The 19,700-nt window shown below is 57.8% G+C and overlaps 1 protein-coding gene across 1 annotated transcript in view; it reads right to left on the bottom strand.

Moving 5' to 3' along the window:
- Nucleotides 1-218: 218 nt before the first annotated feature.
- OSBPL5 (oxysterol binding protein-like 5) overlaps nt 219-19,700 on the bottom strand; it is an 80,203-nt gene continuing 60,721 nt past the window's right edge. The window contains exons 10-22 of the mRNA XM_011988187.1: nt 17,153-17,337; nt 16,101-16,182; nt 15,059-15,157; nt 14,507-14,603; nt 13,066-13,164; nt 7,460-7,557; nt 6,970-7,059; nt 6,751-6,887; nt 6,096-6,281; nt 5,661-5,787; nt 3,782-3,920; nt 3,063-3,165; nt 219-1,458 (exon numbers count right to left, since the gene is read on the bottom strand). Of these exons, the coding sequence (XP_011843577.1) occupies nt 1,320-1,458; nt 3,063-3,165; nt 3,782-3,920; nt 5,661-5,787; nt 6,096-6,281; nt 6,751-6,887; nt 6,970-7,059; nt 7,460-7,557; nt 13,066-13,164; nt 14,507-14,603; nt 15,059-15,157; nt 16,101-16,182; nt 17,153-17,337 (1,581 nt within the window). The 3' untranslated portion in view covers nt 219-1,319. The remainder of the gene's footprint in view (nt 1,459-3,062; nt 3,166-3,781; nt 3,921-5,660; nt 5,788-6,095; nt 6,282-6,750; nt 6,888-6,969; nt 7,060-7,459; nt 7,558-13,065; nt 13,165-14,506; nt 14,604-15,058; nt 15,158-16,100; nt 16,183-17,152; nt 17,338-19,700) is intronic.

Below are 19,700 nucleotides of genomic sequence, written 5' to 3'. Positions count from 1 at the left end.
GTGGGAAGTGTCACTCCGTGTCCCCCGCTGGCTCATTGGGCGGTGATGGGACCCCAGCCTCCCAGCATTTGCTCCACAGGGCGGGCCAGCTGCCCATGGCTCCCTGCGAACTCTGCACCCTCCTCCCTCCCGGGCCCCTCCACCCAGCCCCACGCAGCTCCACGCTGGCCTTGAGTCTTCCTGGGAAGCCCCCATCTCGTTTCCAGAAGTCCCGCAAGAAGAGAACACACACGTGTCTGTTTATTTCAAGGTATGGAGCACAGACACATCCCCAGATGGGGGAGGAAGGGAGACAAGGACGTGGGTACAAAAACTGGAAACAAAACCATCCGCTACAGCTCAGACGGCACCGCCACGATGTAGTTTAAGGCTCTGTATGTATATACATATGTGTAGAGGCTCACACACACGCACACGCTCACGCACACGCAAAGCGGCACTGACACGGGGACTGAGGCCAGACGCGGAGGCTGACTGCGGCTCGCAGCCTGCCGAAAATATTGCAATTATGTTTATTAAAAAAGTGTAAAATGGGAAGACTGTGCATCGGTCTGAGTGAAGTGGCGAACTTGAGCCTCCCCGGCCCAGGTGCGGGGCCAGCTAGGCCACACACCTGTGCCCCCCACACCCCTGCACCCACAACCACCTCCACCTGTGCGTGCCCCCACCAGAGCGAGTGTCCAGGTGTAGGGGTGGGTGGTTCCAGGACCTGCCTCTGTGGGGCTCCCATCCAAACTGCATATGGTAGAATAAAAAACCAAACTGCCCTCCCCAGCGTGGCCCTAACCTGTCCCTGGCACCCACCAGTGGCCCCACCAGGGTGGCCCCGGCAACGTGGACAGGGTCTCAGGAAGGCAGGCCTATGCGTCCATGTGTGTGGGGGGACTCCTGGGCCACTCGGAGCTCCCTGGCTGCTCCTCCAAACCTGCCCACTCACTGCTGCTGGGGTGTGACTGTCCAGGGCCCTGGCAGGCCCTCCCACCCTAAATCCATCCATCCCCCATGGCAAGTGGAGGCTGGACAGGGGGTGACACAGCAAGATGGCCGGGAGTGTGTTGCACAGCAGAAGCTGCATTTGGCTTTAGCATTAAGGCCGGCGCTGGGCAGAAGGCCCTGCAGAGAGGCCAGTGCCCCCCGAGAGGGGCCTAGCACACCTGGGCCCGCAGCGCCCTTGTGGCCCCGGGTCCCTCCTGCGCCTGGACTCCCCGTCACAGTGGCTGTGCTTGCCAGGCCTCTCTGCCTCCACGGAGCAGGCTTAAAGTGCTGGGTGCCTGGGAGGGAGGGCTTGGGGCTGGCCAGGAGCTCTGCCCTCAGGGCTCCTATTTGAGGATGTGGTTAATGAACAGCTGACACGCCAGGAACACACAGAGCAGGAACCAGGATCGGGGGCTCTGCAGGAGGCCTGGGGTCGGTGCCTGTGCCACCCGTGCCGTGGAGCTCAGCATGGCGGAAAGGTGCCTGCAAGGACAGGGGACAGGTCATGGGGACTGTGACAATGCCAGCAAGTCCCCCTCCCACAGGCCAGGATGGTGCCCTGGGTGCTTGACCAGGTGCTGGACCCAGGGCCGAGGTGGAGACGGGATGGCCCTCCGGGGGCATCGGAGCAGGTGGGGGTGGAAAGCGTGTTAGTGGGAGGGCCCCAGGGCACCATGGCTACACTGGGATTCCCTGGGCACATCCAGGGCAGAGGAGGGTCAGGGATCAGGGAGCCAGCCTTTTACATCCTCCCTCCCACCTCTTCGACTATGGCTGAGTCATGCCTCTGCCACCTTCATATGTTGGAGTCCTAACCCCTTCCACCTCAGATAAGACTGTATTTGGAGATGGGGTCCTTAAAGAGGTATTTATTTAAATTGAGACCATTAGGGTGGGCCCTGGTCCCATAGGATTGGCATCCTTATACGACGAGGAGATGAAGACACAGACACAGTGAGAAGGTGGCGTCTGCCAGGCAGGAGAGAGGTCTCGGGATAAACCAGCCCTGCGGCACCGAGATCTCGGACTCCAGCCTCCAGGACCATGAGGGAGCAGACGCTGCTGTCCGAGCCTCTTGCTGGCAGTACTCTGCCGTGGAGACCCAGGCCCCCGAGCTGGAGTACTCTGCCGTGGAGACCCAGGCCCCCGAGCTGGAGTACTTTGCCGTGGAGACCCTGGCCCCTGAGCTGGAGTACTTTGCTGTGGAGACCCTGGCCCCCGAGCTGGAGTACTTTGCTGTGGAGGACCTGGCCTCTGACATGGTATCTGGTTTGCTGCAGAAGCTTCTGGCTGAGCCCTGGCCACCTGCCTGACAGCTGACCTGCTTCTGGGGAGCCAGGCCTCCCTGTTTCTTTGCCCACACAGCCTCACCAGGGAGCACCTTCTGGAAATGCTCACACAGGGACAGTGACAGCTCTCGAAGGCTCTTGAGCCTCCCAGAGCCCAGGCCTGTGCCCTGGCTGCATTTCACCCTGGGATATCAAGCCCACTTTACAGAGGGGAGGCTGAGGTGTGACAGCCAAGGTCCCACAGCCAGTGAGAGCCTCAGCCTGGCTCAGAGCCAGGAGCTTTGGACCCGAGATGGACCCTGTGCTCTGCTCCCCATCGGTGGCATCTGCTGACAGGAAGGGGCCATGTGGCCCTGGTGGCCTACAACCGCCGGCTCTCGGCCACTCCCATTTGCTCCTTCCCCAGCCATTCCTGAGAAGCCACCGTGTGCAGGTGCGGGGCCACCGCAGTGAGCCCAGGCTGCGACCTCGCTCCACACACCTCAGGGTCTCTCCTGGGGCTACCCCAGGCCGTGCTGGGCTGGCACCTTCCTCTGGGCTCCAGGACATCTCCGGCTCAGTATCTGCCAGGCATGGCCAACTTGGCCGGTTGGTCACACCGCACCGCCTGCCACTCCCACACCCTCTCCTGCCCTCGGCGGTTTTCCTCCTTTCATCACCCTGCGGGTCTTTTGCTTTCCAGCTCCAATGACAAGCCCGGCCCCGGCCTCCTGGCCTCCCCGCCTCCTGCCCTGGCTCCACCAGGTCTCCCGCACTCTCTGACCCAGAGCCTGGATGCACACAATGAGTGTGGCCCACCTGTGCAGCTCCTGCTGGGCCTCTCGGATGGAGAGGATGGCCTCGTGCAGGGCCTGCAGCCGCCGCGCCTCCTTCCTGCACCGAGGGCATGGGCTCTCACCGCCTGGGATGGCCCCGAGGGAGACACAGGAGGGGAAGGGAGAAGCGAGGATGAGCTGGAGGTCCGGGGGCGCTGGCATGTGGGTCCTGGGGTCACATCCAGCTCGGGCCTCCGCCCCACCTCATGGGAAGTCTGCAGGGTCAAGCTGGAGACACGGAGATGAGGGAGGGGCGCTAACGATGTTTCTGGAGGGAACTCCCTGGCTGGACCAGCCTCTAACAGGCCTGGGAGGCAGAAGTGGCCAAGGCAAGGCCCATCCATTACAGAGGCAGCGGCAAAGTCGAGGAGACACAGCTCCTGGTGACAGGAAAGGAGCAGAGGGCAGGGGCAGGATGCCACCAGACCTGCCCCTTATGCCGCCCTCGCCGCTGGGGAGCCCCTGGCCTGGGCCCGCTCCCTTTCTTCCCTGCCCCCACCATGCCCCACTTCGGCCCTTGGGCTGCCTCCCAGACTCTGAGAGGGCAGAGCCTGCTGGGGGCCCCTCAGGGCAGCAGAGGAGCTTTTGCTGGGAGGTTGCCCTACATCTGGGCAGGTGCTTCTCTGGCTTCCCCACCAGCCAGGTCAGCATCTGAGGCGCGAACCAGACAGAGGCCTTGGGGCTGGGCCCAAGGGGGCTCACCAGGGATAAAGTCACCATCCTGCTCCTCGTCCGAGAGCTCTGGGCAGGACTCAGGCGTGGATCCGCTGCTCTCCGTGGCCTGGCTGTGGCCAGAGGGCTGGTCGCTGGCCTTCCGAAGCCGCTGCTCTGGGCCAGACCTCTGCGGAGAAACAGAGCTGCTGCAGCTGAGAGCCACCCACGTCCCCTGCCCAGGCCCCAGGGACATGGTGCCATGCTTATGCCAGGACAGTATTAGAGGCGGCTGGCAGGGAGGGCAGCTGCTGGACTGTGGAGCTGGCTGGAGGGGTCTGTCTCAGCCCCGGCATGGCCTGGAGTAGCCACGGCCCCTTTGGGCCTGTTTCCTCATGGGTGAGACAGAGCTGCTGACCCCTCACAGTGAGCAAGGGCCTGCAAGGCGGTGCAGATGCACCTGCCCTGGGCCCACCACGGGGTGGCATCCAATAAATGCAGAGATGAAGGCATGGAGGGCCGAGGGTGGTTCTGACCCTTGAACCACGAGGACAGATGAAAGCCGAGGCCACTGTGGGAGCTGGCGGGTCCATAGGAACCCCAGATGGCTAGGGTTCCCCATGTCAGGGGGCATCTCCGGGGGGAACCCCCAGACTCAGCTGGCTGCTCACAAGCAGGGCTCATCCATTCAGCCCTTACTTGAGCTCACAAGGAACCCAGGACAGGAACCGATGCTCAGGGGTGGGGAAAGAGCAGAACCTGGCTGTGGAACCACCACGTAACAAGCCTTTTGGGCCAGAGAGGTGCCAGGGACGCTCTGCATTGGGTGTGGTCAGCGATGGTGCAGTTGGGTCAGAGCCAGGACAGGTGGGGTCCGAGGTGGGGCAGGTGGGTTTGGCCACAAGGTACTCCATGGGACGGTTTTTGAGGCATGGCGGAGCCCAGGCTGACTGCAGAGGCTGAGGGGTGGGAGGCTGCAGAGGGCATTGGGGATGGACATCTGCTGGAGATCGGTGGGGAGGGGCTGAGGAGTGGGACTGGGAGGGGCTGGGGCCAAGGGAAGGCGGGAGCTAGCTGTCTGGCCTGAGCTCGGGGGGATGGAAACTGTGCTGCTGACAGGGGGTGCAGGGGTGCATCTGTCTGCCTTCCTGAGGCTTCTTCCCTGGTCCCTTGGCAGGCAGAGCATGGGATATGAGGCCAAGGAGATACCGTGGCCCTCAGCTTTCTCGGGAAGTTAGGACCATCAGGCAAGCATGGCCTCTCATCTGAGTCTGGCCCAGACGGCATCAGCTGGGGAACATGCCCCATCCTGCCTGCCGCGGGTGAGCACTGGCCGTACTCTGCATGCTCTGCACGCAGTAGGTGCACGGCTGGTGTGGCTCAGCACACCTGGAACGGGGGCGTGTGGGTTTGGCGCCACCTGGTGGCTGCCCAAGGCATGGCACCAATACACAACCAAGGCAGCTTCCTCGGGTTCCTCTGCGGAGCCTCCCTGCTGTCCTGCTTCCCCTTTCCAGACCCAAGATCTGTGCAAGTGCTGGCTCCTCCTCCTCCTACCTGGGCAGGGCCCTGGGCTGCCCTGACCTTCTGTTTCCTCATCAGTGGAATGGGATAATGTGGCTGCTAACTTGGCAGAGGGAGACTTTGGGGGCAGTGGACTGAGAGACAGTAGACACAGGGTCCCACAGCCAAGGTGCCCCTAGAACTAAGCATCCTGCAAATTCTGGTTTCCTGAGTCCCATGCTGGGCAGAGAGGGAAAGGGGATGAGGAGGCTGGGGGATAAGGATGTGAGGGCCTACGCTTGTGTCCCAGGTCCACTGGGAGACAAGGGCTAAGACTTAACAGAGCGAGGGGAAGGGAGGAGCGAGGTGAGGAGCGAAGGGAGGTGGTGGCCACACGTGCAGCTAAGAGCAGCCCTGGGGTGCTGACCTCATGCCTGGGCCCTGGGCTGCCCAGGAAGGTGGTCTGGCGGGCCACAGCCTCCTGCTGCAGGGTCCGCAGGATCCCGTCTTGCTCAAACTGGGCGATGTCCTTCAGGGGGTCCCAGGGGCTGTGGCTGGAGGGTCCAGAGGGTGTCCGTCAGCACAGGCAGTGGCCTTCAGGTGAGGGGGCTGTCCTGGCCCAGACTTCAGCCCCCCAACAGTGGCCAGAGACCTCCAGGAGAATGACCACTGCCCATACCTCATGGGCAGGGCCTGCAGTAAGGACTGGCGGTGGGGGGTGTCACTATCTGACCCTCCTCCGCTGGCTCCTCCAGGGGACAGGCTGAAGGTCAGAGGGAAGCTGGGAGCCCCTGGGCCCTTCTCAGCCCATCTGCTAGGCCCAGCCCCACCCTGTGGCCCCCAGGGCTTTGCCGGCACTCACTCCTCATATCGGTAATGCCACTCCTGGGTGGTGGGGTCCAGGTGGAACAGCTGCGGCTTCCAGGGTGTGAGGCTCTCCTGGCGCTCTCGGGCCCGCCGCCGCTGTGCCTCCTCCAGTGCAAACTTCTCCTGTGTGGCTCTGTGCTGGTCGCCCTTGCCGATGGCCCTGGTGACGTGCTGCCAGAGCCTGCGGGCCAGGGACCCGCCCAGAGTCAGTGGCCCGGGCAGCCTGACTCCTAAGCAGCTGGGAATCAGGGCCCCTTGGCACCAGAAGGAAGGCACAGAGTAACCTCTGCCTGATTACCTCCAGTGACAGGGAGCTCACTACTTTGAAGGGAGCTTTTCTTTTGTCCATGAGATGGGTTTTTCCAAAACTAAGCTCCCACCTCCTGCCCTGCAGGGACCTCCCCTGTTGGTCACCCACCGGCAGTGAGGCAGTGAGAGGTCAGGGAGAGCCAGCTCCACTCCAGGCCACACCCCCTCCCTCCATCTGTCCTTTCCAGGACACGTGATCTGCCACCAGGGATGCACCAGGCCTGCCCTCCCTGCCAGGGACATTCTGGGGCCATGCTCACAGCACTGTAGCCCTGCTGACCTGCCTGCCCGGCCATGCCAGGCTGTGGTCAGCAGGGTCCCTGGGCGCCGAAGGGCCTCACCTCTCGGACTCCAGCTCCGTCTGCTCCTCCAGTGGCACCGTGTGCTGCCTCAGCCTCTGTCTGCGGACCTCCTTGCTCGGGGTCCAGAAAAGCGCAGCGCTTCCACTCCCTTCCTCCTTGATAAACACGTCCCTGTCCTGCCCCAGATGGCCAGTGGCGTCAGAGGCTGGCCTGGCGATGACCGCCCGGCCGTGCCTGCCCTGAGGGACGGCCCCTTACCCAGTGGCCACTGAGGCTTGCCAGGACTTCCTCTCCCGACGTGATCTTTCCCGAGATCTGGTTGATGCTGGTGCTACCCCCGAAGAAGGGCTGCAGGGCCACACCCAGAACACAGCCCCGTGAGAGGGGGCCGGGGCCTTCAGAGTCACATCCTCATGGGGGCACGGAACAGTTATTCTCTTGGGGTACCTGGGAGCCCAGGAGGACGGACCCAACACTAGCCAACAAGGCCTTGGGGACCCTCACGCCTCTGCCCAAGGATGCAGGGTCCCTGCCACAGAGACAGGGCCTGGGCTGGCTCCGCTGTGTGGCTGCAGGCAGCAGCCTCCCCTCTCTGGGCCCTGTCTGTGTTCTGGGATGTCAAGAGCTGTTCCCTTCAAGTGCACTGCCTTGGGGAACCTTCCTTGGGGCCTGGAGAGGGTGTGAGGGGGATCGCCAAGGCCTCGTTCTTTCCCTGGCCTCGTCTCCCCCAGGCTGCAGCCAGCGCTACCTTGAGTTTGAATTCCAGTTCAGCCTGGAAGTTGTTCTTCGCACACTCGATGGTGACCTTCCCACCCAGCTCCATGGTCATCGTGCCATACAGGATTCCTGAAATGCAGCCAGTGTCAGGGGCCAGGCAGCCCCAGCCCTGCTGAGCCCCAGGCCCTGCTGAGTCCCAACCCAGCAGCACCAAACCCTGGGAGGGTGAGAAGGACAGGAGGCACCGGGAGCAGAGCCCACAGGGAGAGGCTGGTGAGGGTGTGGAGCCTGGGAGGCGTGGAGTCTGGGAGGCACGCCTGGTCCCTCAGGGGCCGTCTCTCCGACTAAGGGGGCTCTATCCTCGCCAGGGCCTTTGCTCATGCCATGTGTCGCCTCCTGTTCCAGGCTTCCGGGAGGCCACCAGCGCCGTGAGGCATGCATCGTGCTTCACTTCACTCCCCAGTTCCCGCTCCGACGTCAGGCTCCTGAGAGCAGGCATCTTCTCACTCACTGCTGCGTCCCAGAATGGCACCCGGAACACAGTGGGCACCAGCACCCACGAAGGCATCCCGTATGTTTAAAAAAATTAATCCTTTTTTTTTTCAATTAATGAAGGAAAGAACAACTCTTCCATTTCCGGCATGTGGAGGAGTTAATCTAATTAAAGAAGCACCACCGCCGCCGCCATCAAAACCCAAACATTTGCACTCTAAAAACCACTTAGAAATGTGCGGCAAAATATGTCTCTTAAAAATGAAGAAAAGAAACAACAAGCTACTTGTCGCAACAAAGGCTTGAAATACCCCCAAATGCCTCCAGAGGGCGCTGTGTGAGTGCACCCTGGTCCATGCACACGATGGAAAGCTATGTGGCCTAGAAAGGCAAAGGGGCATCTCTGTGCAGCTCCGGGGGGGTCTCCAGGCTCCCAGGAGAGGAAGAAGGCCCAGGAGGCGGAGGTTGCAGGGAGCCGAGATCACACCACTGCACTCCAGCCTGGGCAACAGAGTGAGATTCTGTCTCAAAAAAAAAAAAAAAAAAAAAAAGAAAAACAAAACAGATCTGACCTCCAGATTGTGATCACTAAATATTATTTCCTACTGAAAGGAACCTGGAGCTTCCTGGAGAAATGTTCGATTTGAGGTCTAGTGTAGGAAACGTCCTGGATCCACACGTGGTCAGGGCAGAAGGAAGGATGCCAGCCAAGCTACTGGGGTGTGCAGGGGGCCCCAGAGCCAACGATGGCCCCCACTGGCCAAAGATGGGGCAATATCAGTATCAATAAAGTTAACAACTGAAAGGTTCTGAAATCACCAAATATGTTCCTATCAAATAATACATGGCAATAATGACCTTTGCCAATCACCTTTGGAAGACAGCAGGGGAAAAAAGTCATTATTTTGAAAAGATAAAAAACCTGAGATTTATCCTAAAACAAACCAATCCTGTTGGGCAACCGCGTAGTAGACAAGGGGGTTTCTCTTTCAAGAAGCCTTCCGGTGATTTAGTGAAAGAGGATGGAACGTCACCATCTAGCAATGCCTGATACATGAGCGGATCCAGACGTTGAAAATCAATGTTCGCTAATGTCACAAAGAACAACAGGCCCTGTGCACTCTGCTGTGGAAAGACACGAAACCCCCAATTAGGCGTCGTGTTGAAAAAATTGTGCTGAACGTGATCAGGCGACTAGAGATCAAATCAATTGGTGGTTTATAGGAAATCCCCAGGGCAGAGGAATGCAGCCAGGAAAATCCATGCTGGAGGGGACTAGGAGGAAATGACTAATATACTGCAAGGGAAAAACAGGAGGGAGGGACACGAAGGAGATGTAAACACAGGGCAGTCATGCACAGAGCATGATGCAGAGACTTAGCCAAACGGCCAGCTGTCATGTGTGTGGGGGATCAAGACACAGGCACATGGCAGCTGGGGATCTGAACCTAGACTGCAGATTTGATGATAACAAAGAGTTTGTTTGTTTGTTTGTTTTTGGTCAGATGACAGTACTGTGGCTATGGTTAAGGGAAATCCTGGCCTGGCGTGGGGGCTCAAGCCCATACTCCCAGCACTTTGGGAGGCTGAGGCAGGCTGATCACTTGAGGTCAGGAGTTTGTGACAAGCCTGACCAACATAGCGAAACCCTATCTCTACTGAAATACAAAAATTAGCTGGGTGTGGTGGCACATGCCTGTAATCCCAGCTACACGAGGCGCTGCGGTAGGAGAATCGCTTGAACCCGGGAGGTAGAGGTTGCAGTGAGCTGAGATCACACCACTGCACTCCATCCTGGGTGACACAGCAAGACTCTGTCAAAAAAAAAAAAAAAAAAAAAAAAAAAGAAGGGAAATCCTTATCTTTAGTGATATAAAATAAAATACACAAAGGACATGATATGACATCTGGGATTTACTTCCAATTAACTCGGGGGAGAGCATGAAGGTGGGCGGCTTGCTGTGCTGAGGGTACGTGGGGTGAATTGTGCTTTTATATATGTTTGAACTTTGCCATAATAAAAAGTTGAAAAAAATCTATGAAGTATGGAGGCGTCAATGAGCAAGCGAGAAAATATGGGAACTCCCCTACAAGAAAAAATAAAGAGGGAGAAGACGGGAGGAGGAGAGGAGGAGAAGAGGAAAGACGGGGAAGAGAAGGAGCGGCATTTGTTGATCTGAGATCTTGGTTTCCGAGGTTCCCGTGGGAAGCGGTAGACAGGTCCTTGGGTCAGGGTAACCAAGAGAGATTTTTTCCAAGACATTTCCACAGAGCAGGCGCTCGCACATGGCTACACACTCAACAAAAGCAACAGCCGCAGAAAGCCCGTTCATCCCAGAGGGAGAGTCAAGGAAACATTCGTTTTGGGCCTGTGCTCTAGAGGTTAAAAAGAAACCCCAGAACTCTCCACGAATGTGTAGGGTGAGTTTGGGATTCAAATCTCTACTTCCTCTGTGCCCCATAAACAACCTACTAAGAAAATGTGAGAGCCAACAAAACAAGTTCAGCCAACAAAACGAAAACAAAGAAAAAACTAGCAAATTAGAATCCCGAGGTTTTACTAAATACAGCCATTCTTCGAATAATTATTGAGCACCTTCGAGGGTATCACTATGGACAGTGAGGATACAGCAGCAAACAAATTATAATATCAGAATGACCAGCTAGAGATAACAAAACACTGTGTTTATTACAATGCTCAAAGATTTATCAGAAAGGATTACAAACATGACCGAGGAGCAACGTACGAGTATAAAAGAACAGGCAAGGCCGAGCGCAGTGGTTCACGCCTGTAATCCCAGCACTTTGGGAGGCCGAGGCGGGCGGATCACCTGAGGTCAGGAGTTTGAGACCAACCTGGCCAACATGGAGAAACCCCGTCTCTAGTAAAAATACAAAAAATTAGCCAGGTGTGGTGGCGCATGCCTGGAGTCCCAGCTACTCAGGAGGCTGAGGCAGGAGAACTGCTTGAACCCAGGAGGCGGAGGTTGCAGTGAGCTGAGATGGCACCATTGCGTTCCAGCCTGGGCAACAAGAGTGAAACTCCAACTTCGTCTCAAAACAAAACAAAACAAAACCCCAAAAACAAACAAACAAAAAAACCAGGCAGGTTTGATATGAAACCAAGTAGAACTTCTTGGGAAACAATATATCAAAATGGAAAACTCAGTGGATGAGTTATACATCAAGTTAATTAAAGATACATCTAAATAAATAATCTAGGATGCAAAGAGATAAGAGATATGATGGAAACATTAAGAGAGACAAAGCAAAATGGTTTAAATTCTGTCTCATTGGAGTTCTAGGAAAAATGGGGAAATCAGGAGTGAGGCACTTAAAAAAAAATGGCTAAAAATTTCCGGACTTCATCAAAGCCACGAAACCTCAGTTTCAAAGAGTTCAAACAAACAAAAATCCTCAATCAGCAAAAATTAAAAAGAAACCCAGAGCTATCAAGCCATAAAAAGACATGAAGGATTTTTTTTTTTTTTTTGAAATGGAGTTTCTCTCTTGTTGCCCAGGCTGGAGTGCAATGACATGATCTCAGTTCACCGTATCCTTCACCTCCCGGGTTCAAGCGATTCTCCTGCTTCAGCCTCCCGAGTAGCTGGGATTACAGGCATGCGCCACCACACCTGGCTAGTTTTGTATATTTAGTAGAGATGGGGTTTCTTCATGTTGGTCAGGCTGGTCTTAAACTCCCGACCTTAGGTGATCCACCCGCCTCGACCTCCCAAAGTGCTGGGATTACAGGTGTGAGCCACTGCACCAGGCAAGGATTTTTCTTTTTTTTTTTTTTTTTTGAGATGGGGTCTCACTCTGCTGCCCAGCCTGGAGTGCACTGGTACCATGATGGCTCCCAGGATAACCTGGGCTCAGGTTGTCCTCCCACTTCAACCTCCCAAGGCTGGGACCACAGGTGCACCACCATGCCTGGTTAATTTTTTGGTACTTTTTGTAGAGACAGGGTTTTGCCATGTTGCCCAGGCTGGTCTTGAACTCTTGGGCTCAAGAGATCCCCCCACCTCTACCTCCCAAAGCACGGGGATTTATAGGCATGAGCCACCATGCCTAGTGGAGGAATCTTTAAGGGCATATTGCTGAGTGAAAGAAGCCAATCTGAAAAGGCTCCACACCATATGATTCCAACGACACGACATTCTGGAAAAGGCAAAACTATTATTTTGCCAGGGCCTGGGGGGACTGAGGAATATGCGGATCCATCTATTCATGTCTAATCATAAGAGATTTTTAGGGTGGTGCAACTATTCTGTGAGATATGGTAATGGCAGATACATGTCCTTCTGTATTTATCAAAACCCACAGAATGAGCAACACAAGGAGTGAAAGGGAAGAACTGTGTACTCAGTTAGTAACAATGTATCAGTATTGGCTCATCGATGGTACCAAATGTAGCACCTCAGTGTGAGATGTTAGTAACAGGGGAAACTGTGTAGGGGATACACAGGAACTCTCTGTACTTCCTGCTCAATTTTTCTGTAAACACAACACTACTGTAAAAAGGAAAGTCTATTAATGAAAAAACAAAAAAGAAATCCGAACATTGAAGCACTATAGCAAGACTACAGGGTACCAAGGCAAGGAGAGTATCTTCAAAGCAGCTACAGGGAAAAGCAGATTATGTAACAAATAAGCTGACAGCTAATCATCCCCCACAGCAGTGGAAGCCACAAGGCAAAAAAGCACAACGCACATATTCAAAGGGCAGTAAAACAGCCTCCACCTGGAATTACCCACCTTCAAAAGTCATGGGCAAGGCTGGGCACAGTGGCTCATGCCTGTAATCCCAGCACTTTGGGAGGCCGAGGCGGGCGGATCACCTGAGGTCGGGAGTTCGAGACCAGCCCGACCAACATGGTGAAACCCTACTAAAATACAAAATTAGCTAGGCATGGTGGTGCATGCCTGTCATCCCAGCGACTTGGAGCCGAGATTGTGCCATTGCGCTCCAGCCTGGGCAACAAGAGTGAAACTCCTTCTCAAAAAAAAGAAAAAAAAGTCACGGGTGAGTGAAGGTGAAGTAAAGATTTCTTCAAGCAACAACCAAAGGGTTTTAGCACCTAGCCACTCTCACTGAGGGAGGAGCCTCGCTGTGCCCTCGGGGTGGGTGGCTGAGCCTCTCACCTTTGCAGTGGGCGTAGGGCATGGTGAGGGTGTAATCCTCAGCTCGGTTCAGGAAGGTGAGCGTGGCTTTGCCGTCCAGCAGTGCCGACAGCGAGTTCCCTGCAGAGACAAGAGGCAGCAGGACCAGTGAGTGGGGACAGCCCCTTCACACCTGAGGCCACCCCTAAATCACAGGGTCTGAGCCCCTTCCAACAGGTGAACACGCTCCTGGCACCTCCAGTGGTGTGACTGTGCGTGAGTCACTTAACCTCTCTGGGCCTCAGATTCTGTAAAATCCCTGTCCAGTGTGCACAGGACATCTGTGCTGAGAAGTTATTTCACCTTTGACATGTTAGTGGTTTATTGCAGTCACAAAACTGAAGATTCGCAGGGTGGAGTCTGCAAACTTTTTCAAACCCGCCTGAGCCCTGCTCAGATTTTAAACGTCCATGTGGAGGGAGCGCGCCCCGCTCGGGGCCAAGAGTCACAGGCACTGCTGGTGAGGAGAGGACAGAGGTGGAAAAGGTGGGCTGAACCTGAGGGTCGCACCTGGGACCCTCTCCCAGACTTCCACACACCCAGCAGAGAGCCGGGCACACAGAGGCAACAGGCGCACACCTGCCCATGGATGAAACTGATGAAAAAGGTACAACGGATGGGATGAAATGCAAATGGACACTTTCTGAGCACTGGAGGCTGCCAGGCCCCAGAGCAGCGCAGTCCAGTGGGGCTGTCTGTGAAGGCCAGAGCTTCCCTCCTGCCTGTCCCACTCCAGGCCCAACACTGAGCCTGTGTGATGTGGCAACGGAGGGACTGTGGTTTCATTTTTTTTTTTTTTTTTTTTTTTTGAGACAGAGTCTCACCCTGTCACCCAGGCTGGAGTACAGTAGCACCATCTTGGCTCACTACAACCCTCACCTCCCGGGTTCAAGCGATTCCCCTGCCTCAGCCTCCCAAGTAGCTGGGATTATAGGCGCGTGCCACCACGCCCGGCTAATTTTTGTATTTTTAGTAGAGACAGGGTTTCACCATGTTGGCCAGGCTGTTCTCAAACTCCTGACCTCAGGTGATCCACCCACCTCAGCCTCCCAAAGTGCTGGGATTACAGGCGTGAGCGACCGTGCCCGACCTTAAGTTTCATTTCATTTTAGCCAATTCAAATAGTCATGCAGTGCTGTGGGGCTGCTCAGCCCCAGTTCGCACCTTTCCATGTAGGTGCCCTCTCTCAGTCCTCACCACGTCCCTACAAAAGGTGCCCAATCTCAGCTCAGTGGAGCTACGGGCCAGCCCTGCCTGATGCCTGGGTCTGAGCACTTGACCACCACATGGTCTCTGACTACGAGGGGTTGGGAGGGACAGGCACATGGCCCCCACCTGAGACCTTGGTCCACTGGCTCCTGGAGCCCCCCTGACCATCGCATTTCCCTGAGGCCCCAGGGGGCGCCTGGGGTGACCCCCTCACCATAGAACCTGGACTTGGCTGTGATGCTGCCACTGATGCAGAAGCCGTCCTTCCGGTTGCTGACGTGGAAGGCAGACACGGGAGGGTGGTGGGACACCTGTAGGCAGGGAGGCGGCTCTGTTAACGGCCTCGGAAACAGGTAATCCCAGCTTCCCCCCCAAAAACCCCTCCCTGTCCCTGACGTCACATCCCTTCCCCTGGTCCCAGGATTCAGGTAGAGGCCTTCCTGGCTCTCTCTCACGACGCCCAGACGAGGTAGGCCTCAGCTGTGGGGCTTGGGAGCCCTGAGTTGCCCTAGAAGGCCTCCTTGGGAGAGGGGACACACGGTCCTCCCTCTGGGGGGGACACTGTCTGCTGTCACAGCCATGGTGGGGTCTGCACCTTCTGCAAGAATCCCTATTGGCAGCGGCTGGGTCCACAGCCCTTCCGCTGCGTAGGACGTGGGGCCCCCAGGAAGCGGGCCCTCGGGGTCACGCTTGCCCTTGCCTGCTGCCAGGGCCCCGCCCCCACAGAGCCCCGCGCCCAGGCCGGGTGCAGCGGAGGTGCTCTCACCTGCTCTGCTATGTAGAATGTGCGGCTGTCAGTGTGGGGGTGGAACCAGCAGCAGCGGAAGGTCTCCCCCAGGATGGGGTTGTACGGCTTCTTGATTCCCTGCGGACAACAGACTCGTGTGAGGAACCAGGTGGGAAGAGGCCCGCTGTGCAGAGCAGGTGAGGGATGTGCACTGAGGGGCAGCGTGGGTGGGCTCCCCGCTGCCTGCTGGCCTGGTTTGCTGCTGGCATCTGGGAACACCACCTCACCGCTGCTTTGGTGGGACGATGCTTTGCCTGTGGTTCACATTCTTGGGGGACAGCCTCAGGGGAACCCTACTTCTTAGCTCGGAGAGGGGACACAAGACCCTGACCTTGTCACACTCTCCCTGGACCTTGGGTGTAACCTGCACACAGCCTGCTGAAAGCCACGAAGGCACCAGGCCGTCAGGAGTCCTGCCTCCACCCCAAACCTGCTGTGCAACTCGGGCCATCCTTTCTCCTCTCTGAGCCTCAGTTTCCCCATCTGCACAACGAAGACGTGGAACTAGGGTCGTGGTTTTCAAACTTGCTTCCCATGGAACCCCAGGGCTCCGTGCTGGGTCAGGGGAGCTGCAGGCCTTCTCCCTCACTACAACCAGAGCAGCCCTGCTGTCACTGGAGTCCTGGGTTTGGGGTTCTAAAAGGGGGTTCCATAGCTAAAAATTTGTGAAAACCACAGGTCCCAAAGGTACCTTGAGGTTTAGGGTTGAAAGCCCCTTTCTTTTGGCACCATCTCTAGCACGGCCTAGGCCTGAGGCTGTTTTCTTGCGGGGTGGGGAAGGGGTCCAGCTTGGGGCCTTGAGGGATGAGACTACCCTTGGGGGCCTGGCCTGAGCCATCCAGGGCCCCCACCCTGTCCCCTGTCATCAAGGACCAGGGCCCTCTGTGGCGGTGACCAGGATCCTTCAAGGCCATGTGGGGTAGGGGGTGGCCTGGGGACTCGGGAAAGTGCCAAGGGACGAGGGCTGAGCAGACAGACCCCTGGGCCGCAGCCCCGCCCTCCCTGGCTGGCAGGGGCTCACCTTGGGCTTCTTGTAGAAGCCAGACAGGTACCACCGCAGCACCAGCTTCATGCGGCTGTAGGCATCCTCCTCCACTGCAGCCCTGCCATGGGCGGAAGAACGCTGACCCCAGCTCCGGGGCTGTGGCCACCTCCCTTTCCTGACCCTCCCTCCTACCATCCCAACCTCCACCCACTCAGCTGGAAACAGGCCGCTTGGCCCAGGCGCTCTGGTCACCCCCAAGCAGGAGAATTTTCTCCGGGGAAGTGGGTTCTTCTAATCAGAAAGTGCCAGGGCTGCTCCCACGCTGGGGCAGAGAGGACACTGCTGACCTGGGCTGCCAGGGTGCCCCTGTCTCCAGGAAGCCTCCCTGCCCATGCTCTTGTTCCCACCCTGCTCCCTCTGCCTGGCTCCCGAGCCTGCAGCCCCCTTCCAGCCTCTGCAGCCCCCTTCCAGCCTCTGCTGCCCCTTTCCAGCCTCTGCAGCCCCCTTCCAGCCTCTGCTGCCCCTTCCAGCCTGTGCATCCCCTTCCAGCCTCTGCAGCCCCCTTCCAGCCTCTGCAGCCCCTTTCCAGCCTGTGCATCCCCTTTCCAGCCTGTGCATCCCCTTCCAGCCTCTGCAGCCCCCTTCCAGCCTCTGCAGCCCCTTTCCAGCCTGTGCATCCCCTTTCCAGCCTGTGCATCCCCTTCCAGCCTCTGCTGCCCCTTCCAGCCTCTGCAGCCCCTTTCCAGCCTGTGCATCCCCTTCCAGCCTCTGCAGCCCCCTCTTCCTGCCTCTGCAGCCCCCTCTTCCAGCCTCTGCAGCCCATCCCATCCAGCTCGAGGGTGCAGGGCTCAGGGTGCATGGCAAGTGCTGGTGACTGACCCCCCTCTCACCACGGATGACCCTGGCTCCTCCCAGGCCCATCTTGGAGACAGGGCCCCCAGGAGGCTAGAGCTGCAGGAACAGTGGGCTGGGATCAGCCAGGGGATTCTCTGGAAGCCCCAACAGGGCAGGCAGGTGCCGAGGGGGCTGCAGGGTCTCATGCAGATGTAGGACGAGGTGTGGGGTGCCCCTCCCGGCGTGGCGCCCACCTGGAGAGCAGGTCTGCGTGGTAGTAGTAGTCGGAGAGCTTGTTCAGGAAGGAGCGCGGCTCCAGTACGAACGTGGGCAGCACCACGCGGGACAGGTCCATGCCTGGCCGCAACTGCTTCAGCAGGGTCCACATCAGACTCTTGTTCTCCTCTGACACCGTCTCCACCTGGGATGCCTCGCCCAGCTGCGGCAGACAGGCTGCAGTCAGGCCCTGCCCCGAAGAGCCGGGAGGAAGGGGTGGCAGGACAGTGGCAGCTCTGGTTGGAGGAGGCTGTACCTGCCACCCCTTTGGGTGTAAACCCCTGGCTCGGCTCCCATAGCCTCATGAGGCTGACTCAGCCCCATCAGATGTGAACTCTTCCCAATGCGTCTCCACCCCGCCCCGGGGCACCTGCAGCCCGGGTCCAGGCCCGCTCCTGTCTCTGCACCTGGTGCAGGGACCCCATGCCCTGCCCCTTCAAAGTCCAGGCTGCAGCCTCCCAGCACCTGCAGTTGAAACCCGTCTGTGCATCGTGGGACCCTGGGCTCAGGGAACAGAGAGGCTGCAGCCCACCCTGTCTTCACGGCTGCCTGGGGAGGCAGGGATTTGGCCTGCTCTTCCATTTTTTAAAAAAGGTTATTGTAACATTTCTTTTTCTGTTTTTGAACCACTTTTTTGAGGTATGACTGGTATACAGAAGCCTTCAGATATTGAATGGGGACAAATGGGTGAGTTTGGAGGTGAGCCTACACCGCGAAACTGACACGGGCACCGTGAACTCACCCCTCACTTCCAAAGCCTGTGTGCCACTCACGAAGGCCCCCTCATCTCCTCCTTTTCTGAGACACCTAACCCTCACCACAGCTCCCGAATAAGTGACTTCACTCCAGATTTGCACCTCACCGCAGCCCCAGGGTACCGGGACACTGGTCCTCCCCCTCCACAGAGGGGACAAGTGACTTGCCCAAGGTCACACAGCTGCTATGCGGCAGAGGTGAGATCTGAACTCTGCGCTCTCTGCATTTTTAGCCCGACAGCAGCTGCCCCAGGGAGGGGGCAAGATGGAGCGTGGCCTGTTGAGTCCTGCTCAGGATCTCATCCCCGCTGCTGGGACTCAGGCAAACGGCTTCGCCTCTCTGTGCATGCAGGGCCACGGACAGATCCTCATGGCACTGGCCTAGTGGATAGTGTGTGTGGACACCCAGGAGCCATGTCTGACCCCATGAGGGGTCACGGGGAGCCCAGTGCTATAGCTTTGATTTCCAAGCCAGCTTTGGGGCTTGGACATCATGGGTAGCTTTGGTGTCAGGAATCTTCCTGCTCTGTCCACGTGCTCCCGTCCTCCTTAACCCTCTCCACCAGGCTTCTGCCTTCTTCTCTACTGAGACTGTCTTGCTGTAGGTTCCCATCGCCTCTCACTGCTCCAGCAGCCATCCCTGCTTCTCATCCTGCCCCACCTCTCGGCCCAGCTGGCTCTGAGACACCTGGGCTCCTGGCTCCTGCCACCTCCCTGCCCTACCTCTGTGAAGCCTTATCTGTGCTCGGCCTCTGAAGGTTGGGTGCCCGGTCCCCTTGGCTGCCCGCTCCATGCCCTCTGCCCGGAGCCCCAGGCTTGCACCCGCAGCAGCCTGCCCTGCCTGGCTCACAGCAGCGTTGCTCATCACCATCTGGCTGAGATCTGCCCAATCTACCTTCCGAAATACCCTGAGTCTGCCCACTTCTGTCTTCTCCATCACAGCTGGGTCCAGGGCGCCCTCAGCTTTCTCCTAACAATGGCTCTTCCCTACGAGTGGCCCGGTGTCCACCCCCGCCCCTCGGCTATCCCAAGGCCCTTGCCTAACCCGTTGGTGGCTTCCCCAATACTCTCAGCCCAAGGCCCCCGGGGCCCTCGGTCCACTCCCCACAGGCCCATCCTAACCTTCCCATCCGTGCATGGAAGTCTGAGCTCTGTGGGAACGGCAGCCCACCAGGAGGCCATGGTGTTCCACTGAACACAAGGATTTCACAGACCACGGAAGAGCCCGCTCTGGGCCTGTGCAGAGCAAGATGTGAACACGATGCTGTCCAAACAGCAGGAAGGACCTAATTCCCCTTTCCTGCAGAAACCAGGACTGCCCCTTGCCCTCAGTGACAGCCACGGACTGCCCCTTGCCCTCAGTGACAGCCATGGCCTTGCTCTTGTCTTGCCTCCCGGATGAGAATGACAAGATCCCAGACCACAGAATCCCCTGTTCCTGACAGCACCCACCCCAGAGGCCGGCTTCCTCAGCCTGCACCCAAGTTGCCCAGTGGAAGCTTAGATCCTGTGATTCCTTCCGGACTCCCCTTCCTGAGGTGCCCACGGTGCCCAGGGCCACACGAGTTCTCTCCAGCTGTGGGGAGTCAGCCGCCCTGGCTGTTCAGCCTCAGGCATGCTCTGGGGACACTGCCGCCTGCCCCCTGCCTTGGGCTCGTGCACCGGCCGTCCCTCTTTTTGGAACGCCATCCTCCCTCCCGTCACTCACATCTTCAGAAAGAGCCCACGGCCCGGTTTGCCTCCCTCACCCACTCCCCAGCCTCGTCTTGTG

This window comes from Mandrillus leucophaeus, unplaced genomic scaffold (assembly GCF_000951045.1).
Source record: "Mandrillus leucophaeus isolate KB7577 unplaced genomic scaffold, Mleu.le_1.0 Scaffold325, whole genome shotgun sequence".
Taxonomy (NCBI): Eukaryota; Metazoa; Chordata; class Mammalia; order Primates; family Cercopithecidae; genus Mandrillus; species Mandrillus leucophaeus.
This window is presented reverse-complemented; position numbering and strand designations above follow the sequence as displayed.